Source organism: Nansenia antarctica, assembly GCF_963989245.1.
Source record: "Nansenia antarctica genome assembly, chromosome: 13".
In the NCBI taxonomy this organism is placed as follows: Eukaryota; Metazoa; Chordata; class Actinopteri; order Argentiniformes; family Microstomatidae; genus Nansenia; species Nansenia antarctica.
In genome coordinates, this window is record NC_137683.1 from 13,818,124 (window position 1) to 13,837,842 (window position 19,719).

Here is a 19,719-nt window from a genome sequence, read left to right on the forward strand (position 1 = left end):
ACAAATGAACAGTGAAATGAATTTCCAAAATATGACTACATAATCACTACGCCTCTGACAACCAAACATCAGGGCACTTACACACGCACACACGGACGCACACGCACACGCACACGCACACACGCACACGCACACGCACACACACGCACACGGACACACACACACACACACACGGACACGCGCACACACGGACACGCACACACACACACACACACACACACACACACACACACACTCAGAGAGACAGCACAGTGTTGTGTGAATGCCAGCGCGGTTGAACCTTGCCCTGCGGGGAGAGGGAGGGATGAGAGGGAGGGATGAGTGCTCCTGCAGCGGAGGAGACAGACGTAAACTGTAAACTCTCTCTGTGGTGGGTTCAGGCCCAAGCCTGTCACTGCAAGTGCCAATTAGTGCTGATTAGGAGGCGTAGCAAAGCTGCAGACAGCTGCACACTGCCAAGCCCTCCCAGCCCTCCCAACCCCCCTAGCCTGCCATGGGGCTGCCTTATGACTGACCACAGGGCCCCCGCGTTGCTCCCTACCCTCAGCCCCTGTGCAGCCTCACAAGGTTGGGCCAAGGAGACACCTCAGACAGACAACGTCCACCACCTGTGCTTGGGAGATTTCTTTATGTGCTTTTCCTTTTCCCACATACTTCCATGTTAGCGAGAGAAAGCGTCGACTCTTAGATAGAGTGTCACGTGCTTTTGTTTCTCACACAGCTGCGAGCCTCTGACATGTAACATGCCTGTGGTCTCGTGCATTCCACTTTCTGGTGTTTTTGTCGCGGTCAGCGTTTGGCTCGGGTGGCGTGTACTGGCGAGTAACCAGACCACCCCTCCCATCCCCAAACTAAACATTGATAACTCATATCCTCAAGCAATTAGTCTCATCCACATCTTCTGACAGCCACAATGTTTTTCTTTCACATCAACACTTATTATGAGTATTATTCTTCTTCAGTGGGACCTCAGCGTGGGAACCCTGCAGGCAAATGGTAAATGGACTGCACTTATATAGCGCCTTTATCCAAAGCGCTTTACAACGGCCTCTCATTCACCCATTCACACACACATTCACACACCAATGGCGGCAAGCTACCATGCAAGGCGCCGGCCCGCTCACTAGGAGCAATTTGGGCTTCAGTGTCTTGCCCAAGGACACTTCGACATGTGGCCAGCCGGGGCTCGAACCGCCGATTTGCCAACCGTGCGATCGTTAGACGGCGGCTCTACCTCCTGCGCCACAGCCGCCCACATCAGCATGTCACTGAGCCCTCTCCGCACGTTCGACCCCTTCCCAAGGACAGTTAGGGGAAGCTAGGTTGCGCACGCTAGCTGAGACGGCCGCGTCTATCACTTTGTTGATAAGAAGAAGTATCTTTAATGACTTTATTACCATATCCTGTATCTTACAGACGTCCATCTTCTCTTTGTTCCCTTGAAAAAGTCTCACACAGAGAAAGTACAAACACACTGCCGACAGCCGCCCCACGTCCAAGAGCAAGGACTCCGTAAGTCGATTCCAACAGGAAATCAATACGAGGCTAATACTGAATAATTAAGGTTATTGGAGTGCAGTGACACTCCCCAGTGGAAGGTCTATAATGCTCTGGAAGTGTCCTCGTGTTCCCTTCTTTTCTACTTTTTAAGATACAGTATTTAGAAAATGAATTATTTGAACATGGTTAAAAAAAAAGGGAAAATTGTAATGAATCAGACTTAGTGTTTCTGTGTGCTCCTCTTCTGTGTGTTGTGGCTGCAGAGTTTCTTATGTGTCTCAGGATGTTCATCTATAATGGTCGACTTATCACTGATATCTCTGGAGTTTTTAACCATTGTTTCAGTGAGTTATCAGAGGGACAGAACTGGATGTGAGAGTGAGATGTCTTCTGTTTGTGAGAGCGAGAGAGGGGTATTCTGTGTGTTAGAGAGCGATAGGTAATTCTTGGTATGAGGAAAAATAGTGATATTCTGTGTGTGAGAGAAAGAGTGGTCTTTTCTGTGTGTGAGAGAAAGAGTGGCATTCTGCGTGTGAGAGAAAGAAGAGAAAGAGTGGTATTTTTGTGTACAAGATGCACTAGAGGGCACAAGCCGCATGGCTAAGACTCCAACTTCCTCTCGGGCGTCTGTCTGCTCTGAGACTGAACAGAGCCGGAGCAGAACGCCGGATTAGGTCTTAGTTCTGAGGGGAAACAGGCATACACAGGGAGAGCTGGTCCAGGTCCACCTCCTCTGCTTCTCAGTTTGGACCAAACTCTTTAACTAACTTGATGCGTTGATGTAATTGACAATCGTGTAAAAGAAAAACCGGATTGGTTTCATATTTAGGGTTTGTCTCTTTGCAAGTATATGTAAAGAACATGCTACACCAAATTGGGAGTCCAGAATAGACACACACTCTGGAATAGCGACACACTCTAGAATAGACACACACTCTGGAATAGAGACACACTCTGGAATAGACACACACTCTAGAATAGACACACACTCTGGAATAGAGACACACTCTGGAATAGCGACACACTCTAGAATAGACACACACTCTGGAATAGACACACACTCTAGAATAGCGACACACTCTAGAATAGACACACACTCTGGAATAGAGACACTCTGGAATAGAGACACACTCTAGAATAGAGACACTCTGGAATAGAGACACACTCTGGAATAGACACACTCTGGAATAGAGACACACTCTGGAATAGACACACTCTGGAATAGAGACACACTCTGGAATAGACACACTCTGGAATAGAGACACACTCTGGAATAGAGACACTCTGGAATAGAGACACTCTGGAATAGACACACTCTGGAATAGACACACTCTGGAATAGACACGCACTCTGGAATAGACACACACTCTGGAATAGAGACACACTCTAGAATAGAGACACCCTCTAGAATAGAGACGCACTATTAGTATTCTGTCTCAGACCCGAGTTATCCTAAGAATCCCGCGGTGCTGACTCATATCCGTAAGACTAGACGCTGTCAGACAATCGCTTTGTATCAGACAGACAGACACAGACAAAGCAGCAACTTTCCACAGACAGACAGACAGACAGACAGACAGGCGAGAGAGATGTGTCTCCAGTATGTTACCAGTGTGTCACGCTTGGTGAGCAGCCAACTCATCACATGCCCCCATGGCGGCGGCGGTGGTGACAGGCTTACCGGGGACTCGACAGTGACGGCCGGCGTCTCGTCACACTAACCCGGGTCTCTTAGAGTGGACGCGGATGTTACCTCAGGAAAGGCAGTGGAACACAGAGAAGAGAGCCCCAAGTGTGGAGGAAACAGGGCCATGACAGTGGTGTGAGGAGGGCCCATGCCCCACACATTTGCCACATCATATTTTCACACACTCTGAGGAAAGAAACAGCAAGCTTGTGTGTGTGTGTGTGTGTGTGTGTGTGTGTGAGTGCGTGAGCGCATATAACAACCTTATTAATAACTACATTATTAAGCAAGGAAGTGCGGTGGCTTCCACGATGTCTTGTCTGTAGTGTTGGGTTAGTGTCTGCGCTGGGTAGCCTTCACAAGGCTCCAGGGTTGTCATTGTCAGCCTCTTTGCAGGGTGCTGCTATATGCAGGCAGACAACCACAGCCAGAGCCCACCTGCCTTTGGGATGTGGAGTGCTCTTGAGCTCCATGAGGCTTGACTACAACCTTGGCAATGATAGCGGGGGGAAAGGCAAGCTAACGAATAAACAACTCTACCCTGTTAATTGTCTGAGATAGGAGCTTCCTGCCTCACCTGTTTTCTTTGTACAGTAGGGAGGTGTTGTGTTGTGTCTCTCTCCTCGCTTGTCAGGTTTGTACTCTCATACCGATATTTCCCTCTCCCTTCTTGCCTTTTCATGCCCTGACGCTTTAGGCAAAGTTCCCTGTCCTCAAAACCCCCCCTGCTGACACAAATCGATTCACGAAGTAAAAAAGAAAAGAAAGAAAGAAAAAAAACCCAGACAACCTCAGAAACATTGCAGCCGAGTGATTTATGTGTGTGTTTTGCTGTCCCGAGGACTGTTTTAATTATTACTCAACACCCGTAACTGTTTGTGAAACCCCCTACGGAGCGGCGCTGACAGACAAGTACTCCCCTGTTCTTGACTGTTGAGCTACAGACACCCGTCTCTCGCAGAGGGGGGGGCCGGCCCTGGCCAGCCTTCCACACCGTCTACATGGAAGCACGCGCTCTGTTTCCCCATTCCGTCTTATCTGTCATCATTTTGATTATCAAAGTCATTCGATTGGGTAACGGCAGAGAAGCTGAGACTTTGTGTGTCAACAGAACACCCGACTCATTTAGCTTCGCACCCCGGCTCACAGCGTGTCTTCTTCCGCTTGGCGGCGGCTGCTCATATTAAAAATGGAAATCAGGAGATGAAATAATGCCTTTCATGTTTCGCCATGCCCTGTAGGATGTTGTTGCGTGTTCACGTTGTGCGTGTGTTTGTCTGTGTGTGTGTGTGTGTGTGTGTGTGTGTTTGTGTGCTTACGTTTATGTGTGTGACGCTTCTTATACATATATAGTTTGCACTCGTGGGGAAAGGCAGTCTCCTATCTGCCAGACCAGTACTCTCCACTTCCATCTCTCTCCCTCCCTCCCTCCCTCCCTTCCTCCCACCGTCTCTTCATCCCTCCAGGCGAGGGGGCCACTCACACCTGCAGATGGCAGATAATGACAGTGGTGTCCCCCGCGGCTGTCTCTGTCCAGCCTGCCAGACCTCCGCTTCGCCTCGTTCTCCATTATAGAACATGGGGTTTATTAGGGCCACATGAACACCCAGTAAAAGTGTCTCACTCCTGTTTCCCTGGCTTCTCTGCGTGTGCCTGTAATAGTGGAAAACACAAACCGTCGATATTCTCAAGACTACTACTCTGTCTACTTCAAGTTTAAGGCTGAAGCATTTGTGAGCCGTGCGTATAGACGTTACGGTCTGGTTTTGGAGGGTTTGTTTTAATGGTGCTGTCGTAAAAGCAGTCCGTCGTGCATACCGGGCGGGCTGCACACAAATAGGGTTCATTGTTCATGCACTGCCTCAGGTTACAGGCAGCTTGCCCAGAGCCTGTCCCAGGTGAGGGGTCAAGGGTCAACTTTGTAGAAAGGGAATGCACCATGAACCCCCTGATACAGATCCCCCTGTATCAACATTATTGAGCTGGGTTTTGCCTAATCAATATAGGAGTTGACGGATATGTTCCTCAGCTCACCCTATGGTGTGGCGGGTCTGAATCACGTGAGACTTGATGAAGGGGGGGTGGGGGGGGGGGGGGGGCAAGCTCCTCTCATCTGCTTGTCTCTGATCTAGACACACCCTATATCTGGTTCCAGGTTCTCTCTCTCTCAGGTTCTCTCTCTCTCTCTCTCTCTCTCTCTCTCTCTCTCTCTCTCTCTCTCTCTCCCTCTCCCTCTCTCTCTCTCTCTCTCTCTCTCTCTCTCTCTCTCTCTCTCTCTCTCTCTCTCTCTCAGGAATATCTGGGTAATAACTTCACCACTGGAGGAAGTCCAGGTTGTTTGTAGTTTTCCCTTTTTCTTTTCCCTTCACCAGCAGTGGTCCCTGGTTGTAAGGCTTTAATTACTTTCCCCTGGTTGTGTTTGTGTGTGTGTGTGTGTTGCAGGGAGACATGCCTTTCACTGTTTGCATGAGAATCAGGGCTGCAGGAAAGGCATTATTAAATTGGTGTGTAGAGGGCAAGTGAGTTGAAGACTGTGGAGCTGCTGGGGTAATTTGATTGATTTGATTTCCTGAAGGCCATTTTAGCGGGAATGACACCTCAAGGTGCTTTTAGAACTATATTTAGAAGATGAATTGAGAGAGACTTCAGGAAATCAATAGAGAATATCATGGACTATAGATTAGATAACACAAACAATGTGTTAGTGCATTTAAATGGTAAATGGTAAATGGACTGCACTTATATAGCGCCTTTATTTATCCAAAGCGCTTTACAACAGCCTCTCATTCACCCGTTCACACACCGATGTCGGCAAGCTACCATGCACGGCGCCGGCCCGCTCACTGGGAGCAATTCGGGGTTCAGTGTCTTGCCCAAGGACACTTCGACATGTGGCCAGCCGGGGCTCGAACCGCCGTTCTGCCAACCTTGCGATCATTAGATGGCGGCTCTACCTCCTGAGACACGGCCGCCTTTAAAGCCGCATTTAAACCAAACGTGTGCATGCCTTTATAGGCCTATACTTTTGGAATGACATTGTAAGGAGTCAGTGTTAAGGTAATTGATGGTATAGCCTAGTAGTTAAGCATGCACATCTACATCATGGAAGATAATCTGAGCATTGCCTGGGGATCAACCAATAACTGGGAATTAACAGTGGACAATTGACTGTAGTAAAAGTAATCTAAATTCCAAAGACAGACAAGAAGATTGAGAAATAGGATTATTATGCTTTATACGGGTGGTTGCAGTGATTGAATAGGATTGATGTAAACATAGCTGGCACCTAGCCAGGGTCCTGCCCAGTTTTTAATTAGTGCCAGTCTAGTGATGTTAATATGTATTTTCTCCATATATCTGAATGAAGAGGCACCGCCGTGCAATTCAACTCATACGATGCATATCACATTTCATGCTTTCTTACCACGATGCAGCGTAATTGGTTTTGCTCTTCTGTCATCTCTCCCTCTCTCTCTCTCTGTCTCTCTCTCTATGTCTCTCTCTCTGTCTATGTCTCTCTCTCTCTCTCTCTCTCTCTCTCTCTCTCTCTCTCTCTATCTATCTCTCTCTTTCTCTCTCTCTCAATGTTCCTTGTAGCAACAAAGGCCTAATGTGTCTCAATGGCTATTTATTTCGCTGCAGAATGAGAATGCAATTGTATAGATGACCAGAGGTTAAATGTGTTCAGAATATCAAATGGAAAGGGATTTTTAGAATGTTCATTTTGTCAGCACAGTCCATAGGTAGTGCGTAACACAGGTCCTAAATAAAATGTGAATTCATTTCCCCCAGCCTTCACTGCTCAGGAGAGCTTCAAAGGGAGGGCTAGAACTTGGCCAAGTGGATTTTGAAAGGATGAGTCTCTAATCTGTTTAAACTTTGCTTGCTCCGTTTATTTTTTCACATTTATTTCTTTTTCTTTTCTCCCCCACCCCTTTTTTTCCCTTTCCAGGGCCTAAAACTACCTGCTTTTGCTTTATTCCTTTATTCTCAGTGAATTTTTAGAGGGGAACAAAAGTGAAATAAACGGTGACTTAATGTTTCAGTAAGAATCGTAACTACTCTAAAACTTTAGTGGCTGCTAATTTTGGGGCTATTGAATCCCCCACTCATCATCGCCTTACTCACCAGTGGAAAATCACACTTCTTGAACACACTCACTGTTGGAAGGGGATATACTGTATTTAGTGAGTCGCGGCACCCTTGGTTAAATAAGGCGTTGCGTTGACGCCATAGTCGTTGCAGCCAAGGCGTTCCAGTGGGACCGAGGTGTTCTCTCTCTCTCCACATGTTTCCCTCATCGCTGCACCTCTGAAATATGAAATATGCATTTGCCTTTGAACAACTTGGAGCGGCCCGTGACATCCAGAGTGGGTTGGCACTATTGTCTGAATATTTAATGACCTTAATAAGCAGAAAATAAAAAACAGCACAAAGCACTTTGTCTCCACTCGGAAACCAAGGGCCCATGGTGTCTGGTGGTGGGAAATAATGGGGGGGGGGGGGAATAATGAAATATTCAACGTGGGCCGTGTGATAACTCAGTTCCCCAGACAGGGCAGAGAGCCAGAGGAGGCAGGGGGATAGGGAAGGACTGGGCACTGTCATCACTGGAGTCTTAACAGTGGGGTTTGGGGTTTATACATCCCATTATGCAAGTGTGCGATGGCTGTATGATGGATGACATCATTTGAATTTTCACTCCTCTCAACTTTTAAATAGATGGATGGATTGACTAACGAATTGACTAGTGTAGATAGATAGATGTATGGATCGATAGAGGATTGTGGTGTAGTGAGTCCCAGGACTATTACTAAAGGATTTGCGTTGTCGTCGCCCTACTGAGTGGAGTGTTTTCATAGTTTCATAGAGTTTTCATAGAGCAAGTCATTTGATTGGACTAGAGGCATTCCATGAGCGCTGATCAGATTTCCAGAGTGTATTTACGAACGCACCCTCAGTCAGTACGCATGTGCACACAGAGAAATAGTCAGTATTTTTTTTACCAGTCGTTATGGCGAACGCAGTTAAACTAGAGCTTGAATAGGTGTTAGAATAGGTATAGCATAGCATAGAGTACAGCACAGTGTTTTATCTGTACAGTATAGTATAGTGGATAGTGTACATAGCCTTTATTTATGTAAACCAGCTCCTTTCCCTTCTTGTTTTTTTAGTTTTTCTTTTCTTTCCTAGCACCAGGGGAGCCCCCCCTCCCAAATGTCGTTGTTTGGTACCTGTACTATATCAATGACAATAAAGACCATTCATTCATTCATTCATTCATTCATTCATTGAAGTTCCTCCAGCATCCCTTAAATCTACTGTTTGGGAACATTTCTCAGTTACCTACAGTGACGATGGTACATGTGGATCAGACCAAAGCTATATGCTGCATTGTTCAACTGCCATCAGGTACGCAGCTGGCAATACATCAAACTTGCTCATGCATTGTGAGACGGCATCACCCCACTGCAAACATCACAGCTACAAAAAGAAAACACAACTACCCATGGCATTTAAGCAACCACTTGCTAACAATTCAGACCAGGCCAAAGCAATAACAAATGCCAAGGTGGACCACTGTTGTTGAGAACAGGTTTTAAACACATGTTGAAAGTAATGGAGCATTTTTAGGTAGTTATCTTGTTATTTCAGCCAGGAAGTCATACCAGCCCTTTATAAACAACTATATGAAAATACAATGAATGTCAGTACAAGCTGGCAAGTATGTGAAGTTGAAAGCTGCTTATGTGAATACAAGTACAGTACAGTTCAAGTACAGTTCATTTTCTAAATGCTGCACCTTAATGGATGTGTATTCTATTATATATGTTTTTGTTCATCTGAGAGAATATTCATTTTGATTTACTTTTCAGTAAATGTAATGTTATTATACAAATACAGTTCAGTTCATTTTCTAAATGCTGCACCTTAATGGATATATTTGATTATATGTCATTTATTTGAGAGAATATATTTTATTTACGTTTCAGTAAATTGTTCTTTTTTATTAGTAGGTTGCAGCTGGTTGCAGCAGTATTGACAGACTTTATTTTATTTAAGAAAGAAAGAAAGACACACTGTTTGTTCAGTGTTAATAATCATTTAAAAGCGTTTATTTTTTTAGATTTTGTGATAAACTTTACCCCGATATACCGAAATACGTACCAAACTGTGACTTAAAAACCAAGGTACCGGTATGTACCGAACCGAAATGTTTGTGCACCATTACACCCCTACTTTACACTCTCTGTGCCCTTGCCTGCCTGTATGGGTATGAACGTGCGTGTGCGTGCATCCGTGTGTGTGTGTGCATGCGTGTGTGTGTATGTGTGACCTCTCCCAGCACCGCACCCATCCCTTCCTCAGCTGAGTCCTGTCTGCTCCAGGATCTCCCTGCTACATGGGCCCATTCTGAGCTCCCACATTTCCCTCCCACATCCCCTCCTCTATTAAACATGGACGAGCCCTCTGTGTGGCTAAGGGCACTGCAGCAGCACCAGGGTACTGGAGATGACTGTGCTTTCGGAGACACAACTGGGTCCTGTACTTCCTTATAAAGCCTATCTGCACTAGAGTGTTCTATTCACTTTTTACTTATTCAAGTTTTACAACACGGTGCAGTTCTGGTCTCATACATTATGTGCCCCCTTCGAACCTACAGTAGCACTCAACCTGACCCAAAAAGATATGCTTAGCTAAGGATATTTTTTTCTGTAAACGATGCGGGAAGAGATGTTTGAAGACATGGAAATCGTGAGCTTAGAATTATAAGGTTCTATCTCCGTTTAGGGTAGTTCAGAGATATTGAGCGTCAAGGTTTTTACATTCCATTATGTTTTGTGAGAGGGAACCTTTGTATTTTATTAATTACTAACTTAAAAAATGTCAACATTTTAACACCACACAGGCATTAATAAACACCTAATGGATCAGATTATGTAAAAAACTCAATTTTGACAAAAATGGAGATAGAACCTTATAATTCTAACGTTTCCGAAATGTTTAAATGGATTAATTGTAGGCCTACTGTATGAACATATCTGTAGTCAATAAGATCCTGACCCAGTGTAACCTGTTACTCTGGCCTGCGCAGGACATTATTGGTCATGAAAAATAGACCATACTGTATACTCATGAATGACTCCTTATTTGGATTGGATGAGGAATTACACATGTTTGCTTGATTCATTGTATGAGGCCTGTGTAGTTTAGAGAGAGAGAGAGCGAGGGCGGGAGAGAGAGAGAGAGAGAGAGAGAGAGAGAGAGAGAGAGAGAGAGAGAGAGAGAGAGAGAGAGAGAGTGAGGGCGAGAGAGAGAGAGAGAGAGAGAGAGAGAGAGAGAGAGAGACATAGAGACAGAGAGAGACACAGAGAGACAGACACAGAGACACAGTGAGACAGAGAGAAAGAGAGGGGGGCGGGGGTGGGGGGGGGCACTGGAAAGCTTGAAAGAGTAGTGTTCAATGTTTGGGGATTAGCTAATGTTAATTCTGTTTTATCTATGTATTTATTTATTTGTTAGCTTCCGTATTCGATTTGGAAAGCTTCACTCCGGGCTGCAGACACAATATTATGATATCCCGCTTTTATATTCAGGTTGTTCATGCGTGTGCGTCTCCATGGAGTCATGTTTAGTCCCAGAGCAGTGTAGACAGAGCCTTTAGACAGGCAAGTGATTAACTTCAATTAAATGCCAACCGGAGCAATTTGTCCCCAAAATGAGACGAGGGGGGAAAGCCTGAAACTTTGACCGCTAATTTGTGACGAAATTAGATCATTTGCTTGCTGAAAGTGTATCGAATGTATAGCCCCGAACTAGGCTTTGGTACATGCAGAGGTGTGCTATGCCACCAGAAGGCTGTCATTCCTTTTTTCCACGCCACAATCACGCATCGTTAGTTCCACCGACATTGATATTTGGTTTGCGGGGAAATTAATGTGGAAAAAAATAAGAAGGAATACAAAATAACTTTTTTATAATCTTGCCTCCGAGCGGGACTTTTCTACGGCAATGAATATTTAAAGCAGGCAACCCGGATCGACCACTTTAGTTCTGCTTCCGTAATTGAAGGTGTAGCGGCTAGATTTCATGGGGGTTTATTTTGTGTTGGCTGTCCCCTACATTAACGGTGTGAATGAGTCTCCTGATGGATGTGGGATTAGTCTTGTTCCCTGTCACGCCTTTACTGCTGGTGTTACACCACTGGAGTGGCAACAGGAGGGGTTTCCATGCCTACTAATGGCCGCCGTTGTCTCACGCTGTTAGCGAATCGTACCCGTGCTCAACTAGAGGCTGGGATGGATCTTTTCGGTAGGTGCCAACCTGCGTGCCCGGGCTCCCTGGCAGATCACAGACCACAGGCCACATGGAGTGACGTGTGCTTAACGGGGATGGGGAGAGTCAGTTGTCAAACTAGCCCCTCATCCCCTCCTCTGACACCCCACCCCACCTTCCGCACCGCCCGCCATCCCCCCCTACTGCCAAAGCCAGGGCTGAGATCAAAGGGGGAAGAACATGAAAGGCTTCTGAGAGTTTCCTTCTCTCCTCTTCTCGATCTCTTCTCTCTTCTCTCTCTCTCTCTCTCTCTCTCTCTCTCTCTCTCTCTCGCTCTCTCTCTCTCTCTCTCTCTCTCTCTCTCTCTCTCTCTCTCTCTCTCTCGTCATGTAGATTTCTCTCTCTGTCTCTCACCTGAGCTTCTGAGGGGCTCTAGTGAGATAGCAGGTGAATGGCAGCAGCGGGGGGAGTGGTTGAGACCCAGGCTGAGACTTCTGCCTTCTCTCGGGGGGCTTAGCGCCATTGTTGTTGTTCACTGCTGGAAGAGGAGGCGTGAAATCTCACCAGGGAGCTGCACTCCGCCTGCTCCACTCAGCTATGTCTTGGAAGATTCACTCCTAATAGCTTTTTGACCTTCAGTTCATCGCACAAACTTTTTCCACCCCCCCCCCCCCCCCCCCTCTGAACGCTCAAACTTGTCATGCTACTCCACAATTAGGGATGCTGCCTGTGCCTGCTATATTTTCTTCTGCATCGCTCAAAGTGTGTGTCCCTCTTTTGCGAAACTGTTGTAACTGTTTATATAGCGGCTAGGGAATAGAAATGTGAAATCTTTTCAATTCCGAGTGGCCATAACCAATTTTTCAGACGTGGAAGTGTTGGTCTGTGTGTGTGTGTGTGTGTCTGTGTGTGAGTGTCTGTGTGTGTATCTGTATGTGTGTGTGTGTGTGTGTGTGCGCGTGTGTGTGCATCAATCTGAGTGCTGGTTGGACTAAACAAGAGGACATGTGTGCTGACTCCTCTGGCTAAGGGTGTCCTCTTAGACTGGGCACAGAGGAAGGGAGCAGCGGAAGAAAGCCTGGATGAGAGGGGCTGTATAGGGACAGTGACACAGCCTAATGTGCTATAGTGGTCCCTCACAATCTGGCAATTGGCTCCACTTCTGAGTTTCTTTGGGTGAAACTATTGAGAACCATTCTCCACACAAGCCCAGGCTCAGAGAAGTAGCTACTCGCAAAAAAGAACAACCATTTGTGTCACCCAGAATTTGGCCTTTTCCCAAAGAGCCTGCAATCTCCCCACTGCAGGGAAAGCTACTTCAGTGACTGTACAGTAAGTTAGCCCACGCATTCCACATCATTTTCTTCTCCTTTAGTCCTTTCCTGTAAATACTTTAGTCATAGGAAAGAGATCAGTCACATCTGTATGTATATCACTACTAACAACACTATGCAGTATCTATTCATTAGATTTAGGTTGACTGATTGAACAATCAAATATTTTGTAACCAATATCCCTATTACTACTATTACTACTATTGTACTTCTTATTATGTCTCCCCTCTCTCCCTCCCTCCCTCCCTCCCTCCCTCCCTCCCTACCTTTCCCTCTCCATCTCCATATTGAGCACGGATCAAATATTTTGTAACCAATATCCCTATTACTACTATTACTACTATTATACTTCTTATTATGTCTCCCCTCTCTCCCTCCCTCCCTCCCTCCCTCCCTCCCTGCCTCCCTCCCTACCTTTCCCTCTCCATCTCCATATTGAGCACGGAGAGGAACAGGAGCAGGGCTGAGCTGCTGGTTGTCTAATACGGCCCGCCCCTGGTTGTGCCGTGGGGAGACCTGACCTAAAAAGGCACTTGACGGAGCTGGTCTCAACTGGCAGCTGCCTCTTACTAACTATTCATGGCTCCAGTCGATTTAGGGCAAAACGGAGCCCTTTCAAGAGCCCATAAATATTGCATGATTGATAAACGCTGGTCCATTTGATTATGAGTGGGATGATGTTGGCGTAGGGTGGTTTAGTGGTGTGCATTTGAGACTGGGAAGAGTGCACTGGAGTGGGTGGAGAGGAGGCAAGGCGTATTAAAGTGGACATAATTAGAGGGATTTGAGTGTATTTAAAAATGAATCGTGCTTAGCTGTGTCCCAACAACACTGTTCTCTCTCGGCTTCTCTAAATGGCCAGCTGGCACGAATTTGTCAGGGAGCGTGTTAAACACTCCAACCCACATACGAATGCGGACTAATTACTTTGTCGTTAATATTTCATTCAGTCGGAACACAATGGGAATGTAAAGAGGCCTGGACTTACTCCGGGTCCCATCCACTCCTCGACTTGACGGAGTTCAACACCGACGACCACTGCTTCCAAGTTTAGTTTCTCTCTCTCACGCAGCGTCATGTTTGAACTGCAAACAACCGAATTGTCAGAACGACTTAGCTCGTCTAGCCGGGGGTGTAAAAAGCTGTTTAGGAACATGCTCTCATACCCCTCTCAGGATACCTGCTCTATTGTGTGCATACTGAACACATAAACAACAGAGCACCCCCCCCCCCCCCCATAACCCTGCAAAGCCAGTTAAAGTCAACTTTGTGGAGGCCTTAGTAGCAGACAAACGATGGAAAGGCGATGGAAACATCTTTGTGAATGAATGCAATGTGCTTTAATTGTGCAAAACAAAAACTTGTGAGATGACAATGTGCACATATAGACACACACACACACACACACACACACACACACACACACACACACACACATACACACACATATCTTACACTCTGGATGAATTTAATTAAAAGAGGAACAGAATCTTCTAAACTTGCTTATATGCAGATTTCTCCTGCAAACAGGCAAGAAAAAAAAGCAAACATGCAAAAATACTTTTGCTAGGCTATTTTTAATCGACAGACAAAAAGCATGGCGTTTTCACAATCGCTGTTGTATTCGACTGCCTTTGATGCCTCTTTTGTTCGCTTTTTTCCGCCATCCGCGTCCTTTAGAAGTGCTACATTGCCCAGATATTCGGCTAATGCAGCGATACATTTTACATTGACGCTATGATGCTATTGTCACATGGCAGTTAGACTAGGACTGACATGAGCTGCTTGCTGCGGCTTAGAGTGTGATGTGTAATGTGTGGCTGAGAGTGAAGGCTAATCTTATTGTAAGAATGTTTTTGGAACAATGTTAATGTGAAGAACACAGCTCCGAACATCCCGTTAGAAAAGCCCTTGGCAGCGCCCCCTTCAGCCTCCCCAATCTCTCTTCTTTGTCTCCTTCTCTCTGCCTGAGCCTCGGCAGAGCAGTGTTGACTGGCCGGGAGTCAAACAGCTCTGACCATGCCATGTTTTCCTTATCCGCATAAAAGACAATTAAATCTCTCTGCTAGTGTGTGTGTGTGTGTGTGTGTGGGGGTGTGTTTGTATGTGTGTGTACATTATGTGAGAGAGGAGAAAGCAAGAGAGCAAGACAGACAGACAGAGACCACTGAGTGATAATCTGTTCTCTCTGGGTTTTAAGCCATGCTTGTGAACATTCTCGAAGCCGGCATTGTGTTGTTGGCACAGTCACCGCGGCGAGGGCCGGGTGGGTTAGGAAGGATGCAGTAATTAGGGGATGAGATTAGAAGCGCTCGGTGCTCGCCTATCTGCCCAGGAAAATGTGACAACGCATCACCTGTATGGCAATAGAACAGCTGCTCACTGTATGAAAGGACTGTGTCAGACATTCAGATGCTGGAGATGTGGAAAGATTAGATCCCTCACCCACTAACTCACTCACTCACTCACTCACTCACTCACTCACTCACTCACTCACACACTCACTCACCCACTCACTCACTCACTCACCCACTCACTCACTCACTCACTCACTCACTCACTCACTCACTCACTCACCCACTCACCCACTCACTCACTCACTCACTCACTCACTCACTCACTCACTCACTCACTCACTTTCGCTCTCTACTCTCACTCACTCACTCACTCACTCACTCACTCACTCACTCACTCACTCACTCACTTACTCACTCACACACTCACTCACCCACTCACTCACTCACTCACCCACTCACTCACTCACTCACTCACTCACTCACTCACTCACTCACTCACCCACTCACCCACTCACTCACTCACTCACTCACTCACTCACTCACTCACTCACTTTCGCTCTCTACTCTCACTCACTCACTCACTCACTCACTCACTCACTCACTCACTCACTCACTCACTCACTCACTCACTCACTCACTCACTCACTCACTCACTCACTCACTCACTCACTCACTCACTCACTCACCACTCACCCACTCACTCACTCACCCACTCACTCACTCACTCACTCACTCACTCACTCACCCACTCACTCACTCACCCACTCACTCACTCACTCACTCACTCACTCACTCACTCACTCACTCACTCACTCACTTTCGCTCTCTACTCTCACTCTCTCGCTTGTCACTCTCTTACTTCCTCCCTCCCTTCTTCTCCTCCTTACCTGACCTCTCTTGTTTTTCCCTCTCTCTCCAGCTGGTAGCGGTGTATGAAGAGCAGGATCCTCACCATGGCGGTGATGGCACCAGTGCCAGCTCCACAGGCACACACAGCCCTGAACCCTTCACCGGAGAGCTCAACTCCAGCAACATGTCGGCCTTCCAGCCATACCAGACCAGCGAGATTGAGGTCACCCCGTCCGCCATGCGAACCAGTAAGTCACACAGTCCAGTAAAGTCGCTAAATATAAATAAATATCTCACTAAAATACGTCGCTGCTCTAAAAGGTGCTCTAATGGGTCACAACTCATGAAAAACATTTTGCTCTGAAATGTATTCAGACATATGTGAAAGGGTCTGGTGAAAAAGTACATTTAAACAAAAAAAATAATCGAGATGATGTGTCATACATTGAAATCTGAAAATAGTTGAAGAAGATATGCTTATTTGAATGTTCGTACACCTCACACCAAATACCGGAGAAACGAGCAAAGCGCACGCAAAACACCTGCTAGTAGCTAGCAGCTAAGAAGGAACATCGCTATGAACACCTAACTGCATGTTTAGCACATCACAACATGCTGATAGAACATCAACATGCTAAAAACACATAACTACACATGATTAGATGATCACACAGTCCTCGCTTTGTTTGTTTATAAGCCATGTATCACTTGCTCAGTAGCCTGCGGCAGACGATACAGTGAATCCAATTAACAAATTCTAAGTATTTAGTGATCCTAAAACTGTTGTTTGTTATATCGAGTGGGCTCTTCAGCACTTAAACGTTCATAATATGACAAAAAAAACGGAAAACACAACAACACACAAATAATGTATCTTTTCTGGTCATTTGTGCGACTTGGGCGAGAATTCTCTTTTCACGAGACCGCGTCACATTGTAAAGTGCTTTGAGTTGCATTTCATGTACGAAAAGGCTTACATACATACCAGAGCTCTGAAAAGTAAAATCCGAAAATGTGTCACCTCCACACAGTATTGTCCGGAATCTAGCTGGACCGTAATTTCTTCATGGAAATTGTCGTATAAGAGAGGTGTTGACCGCTGTGCTCTCTTGTAAACAAACTGTTGTCGTGTGGCGTTTTATGTCCGTTTTTTGGCTCATACTTTGGAGAGCTTTGTGTTGATAGAAGTTTGTAGATTTGTAGGTGGAGTTTTTCAGAGTTGCATTGTGTGTCCAGACTCAGAGACCCGCTCTGCAGTCAACTGGATAGGCAGGTGGAGTCGTCCAGGGGACTGTGGCTGCACCGGCCGCTCAATCATGCATGAGGAGGGGCAGACACACACACGGTCTAGGATTAACACTGACAGCTGAACCTCAGTCACTCCCACACACACACACACACACACACACACACACACACACACACACAAACATACATACATAGACATAGACAGCGTACACACACAAGCACACACACACACACACACACACACACACACACACACACACACACACACACACACACACACGCATACACTCACATTCCATGAAGTGGAACTAGAGTGCTGACAAAGACCTGTCTTGGCCTTTAGAGGACATCCAGGACATCCAGTTCCAGAACGTTCCCTCAAGCTCTACTGTTTCCTGTAGAATAGACTCATCTGAATGCATAGCAGTTTGCTCGGATCCTTCATCTTTCTATAAGAAGCCATCATATAGCCTTTCTGGTTTGTTTATTAGGGCTTTGGAGATTTATGGAAATTGGTACAGAGAGCAGCTTTGTTCAGCAGCTATGGAAGTATAAAGTAAATCAGCATGTGTCGGCAAACATGTACACTATGTTCAAAGAAACATTCATGCTCACTTGCTCTCTCTCCCTGAGTTTTTTCAAACACAGACAAAAGGCACACATAACAAAGAGACACACATGTATCACATGGTACCGAGCCTCTCTTTTAAACCATAACGTTGACTTTATTGTTGCCTTCATAGAGCTAGCTCAGAGGGGGGGCAGATGTACCACAGTCCCAGAGTGGAGGGCCACCACTGTGATTTGACTGTAGTCAACTGGATCCCATACTCTCTGGGTTTAATGGGGCCCTGTGTGTGTGTGTGTGTGTGTGTGTGTGTGTGTCTGTGTCTGTGTCTGTGTCTGTGTCTGTGTGTCTGTGTGTCTGTGTGTCTGTGTGTCTGTGTGTGTGTGTGTGTGTGTGTGCGTGTGCGTGTCTGTGTCTGTGTCTGTGTCTGTGTCTGTGTCTGTGTCTGTGTCTGTGTCTGTGTCTGTGTCTGTGTGTCTGTGTGTCTGTGTGTCTGTGTGTGTGTGTGTGTGTGTGTGTGTGTGTGCGTGTGCCTGTGTCTGTATGTGCGTGTGTGCCTGTGTGCGTGCGCGCGTGCACATGTGCGTGCGTGTAACAATATCCCCCACTGTTAACGATTCCACTGTGGGTTTATCTGTGTGCCCCCAATCTCACCATCATCGCGGTATGGTACAAGAAGACCAGGCCCACAATCAGGACAGCAGGCAGCCTGCAAGTGATCAATCTTCTATCCTGATGAATACAGATAAGAAAGGTCAAATTCGGCCGTGTACCTCATCTTTTTCCCTCCACGTCCCACTTTTCAGAAACATACTTACTAGAATATAACACCATTGATCCACTGGGCAAAACTGCTGCCCATCACTATACCATAGTGTATGGATTCCATTATGGATTATACTGTAGATTGTAGCGATTCTAATCCACTGTCAGCCTCACACATTAACACTAGAACAGTCGTGCCTTTTTTAACCAACTAAAAGAGCCGCCTCTTTACAATAGGAAGCTGCTATTTACACACAACGACCACTATGGAATGGAATGGAATGGACTTTATTTGTCATTGCTACAGTACAGGTACCAAACAACGAAATTCAGGAGGGGTGGCTCCCCTGGTGTTAGGAAAAGGGGAAAAAAACACATTTTAGAAAAAGCATAAAAGCATAAAATCACAAGAAGGTATCACACTAGTTGGCCGCTTGTAAATTAGCCTGCTTCCTACACAGAAAAACGCCAAAATAGCTTTATACTAGCTTATCCTGATGATCCTGATTTTGAAAATGTAAAGATACTGGGGTTGTAGAACGCACATATCTAGGAAAAGTCATGAAAGGAGGGTCCTGAAATGTGATCGAGTGCAAAGATATAACAAAAAAAACTCACAGGGGTCAAAATGACCCCTCATGGTTGATTAAGTGTTAACATTAGACCATACCAGCTTCAAATCAAGGTGCAGATACTAAATGACAGAGTTTGCCCTCAGTTGGGAGTTGATTACCGTCTTGCGCTCGAGCACTGTTGTGAAAGGTAATCCGCAGCGTTCGTTTAATTAAACTGTCTAGATTGTTTGCGACGGGCGCACCCCGCTGCAGTCTGAAGGGGCGCTCAGAAAGACGGATGGCTGCAGACTACCATACTGTACGTCCCTTCAGAGGTGCGGACGAGCAAATTACCGGCGGCGATAACCCACATCAGCCATCGAAGTGCACCGGTGGGGCTCCTCGCAGCTGTGCTCCGAAGCGTAGAATTATGAATATCTGAAATAATCATCGTCAGAACGGTATTGATTGTTTTTCCGTCCTCCTCCTCTCTCTCTCTCCCCCGGTCCTCTGGAGCTCCTTTGAGATTTTTTATGCCGAGACGTACCGAGGAGGTCAGCCTCCTCGTAATTGGCTCGGAGATGAGATGTAAATTGCAATAATGAATGTAATTTGCTTGTAATTATATGGACGGCCGGTC

General features: G+C 46.1%; 1 protein-coding gene across 1 annotated transcript in view; it reads left to right on the forward strand.

Moving 5' to 3' along the window:
- The window catches only part of pard3aa (par-3 family cell polarity regulator alpha, a), a gene marked incomplete at both ends in the record, with an annotated part of 345,696 nt that overhangs the window by 93,248 nt on the left and 232,729 nt on the right, over positions 1-19,719 (forward strand). Inside the window, one exon of the mRNA XM_080544006.1 lies at positions 16,015-16,192. Within this exon, the coding sequence (XP_080400132.1) occupies positions 16,015-16,192 (178 nt within the window). The remainder of the gene's footprint in view (positions 1-16,014; positions 16,193-19,719) is intronic.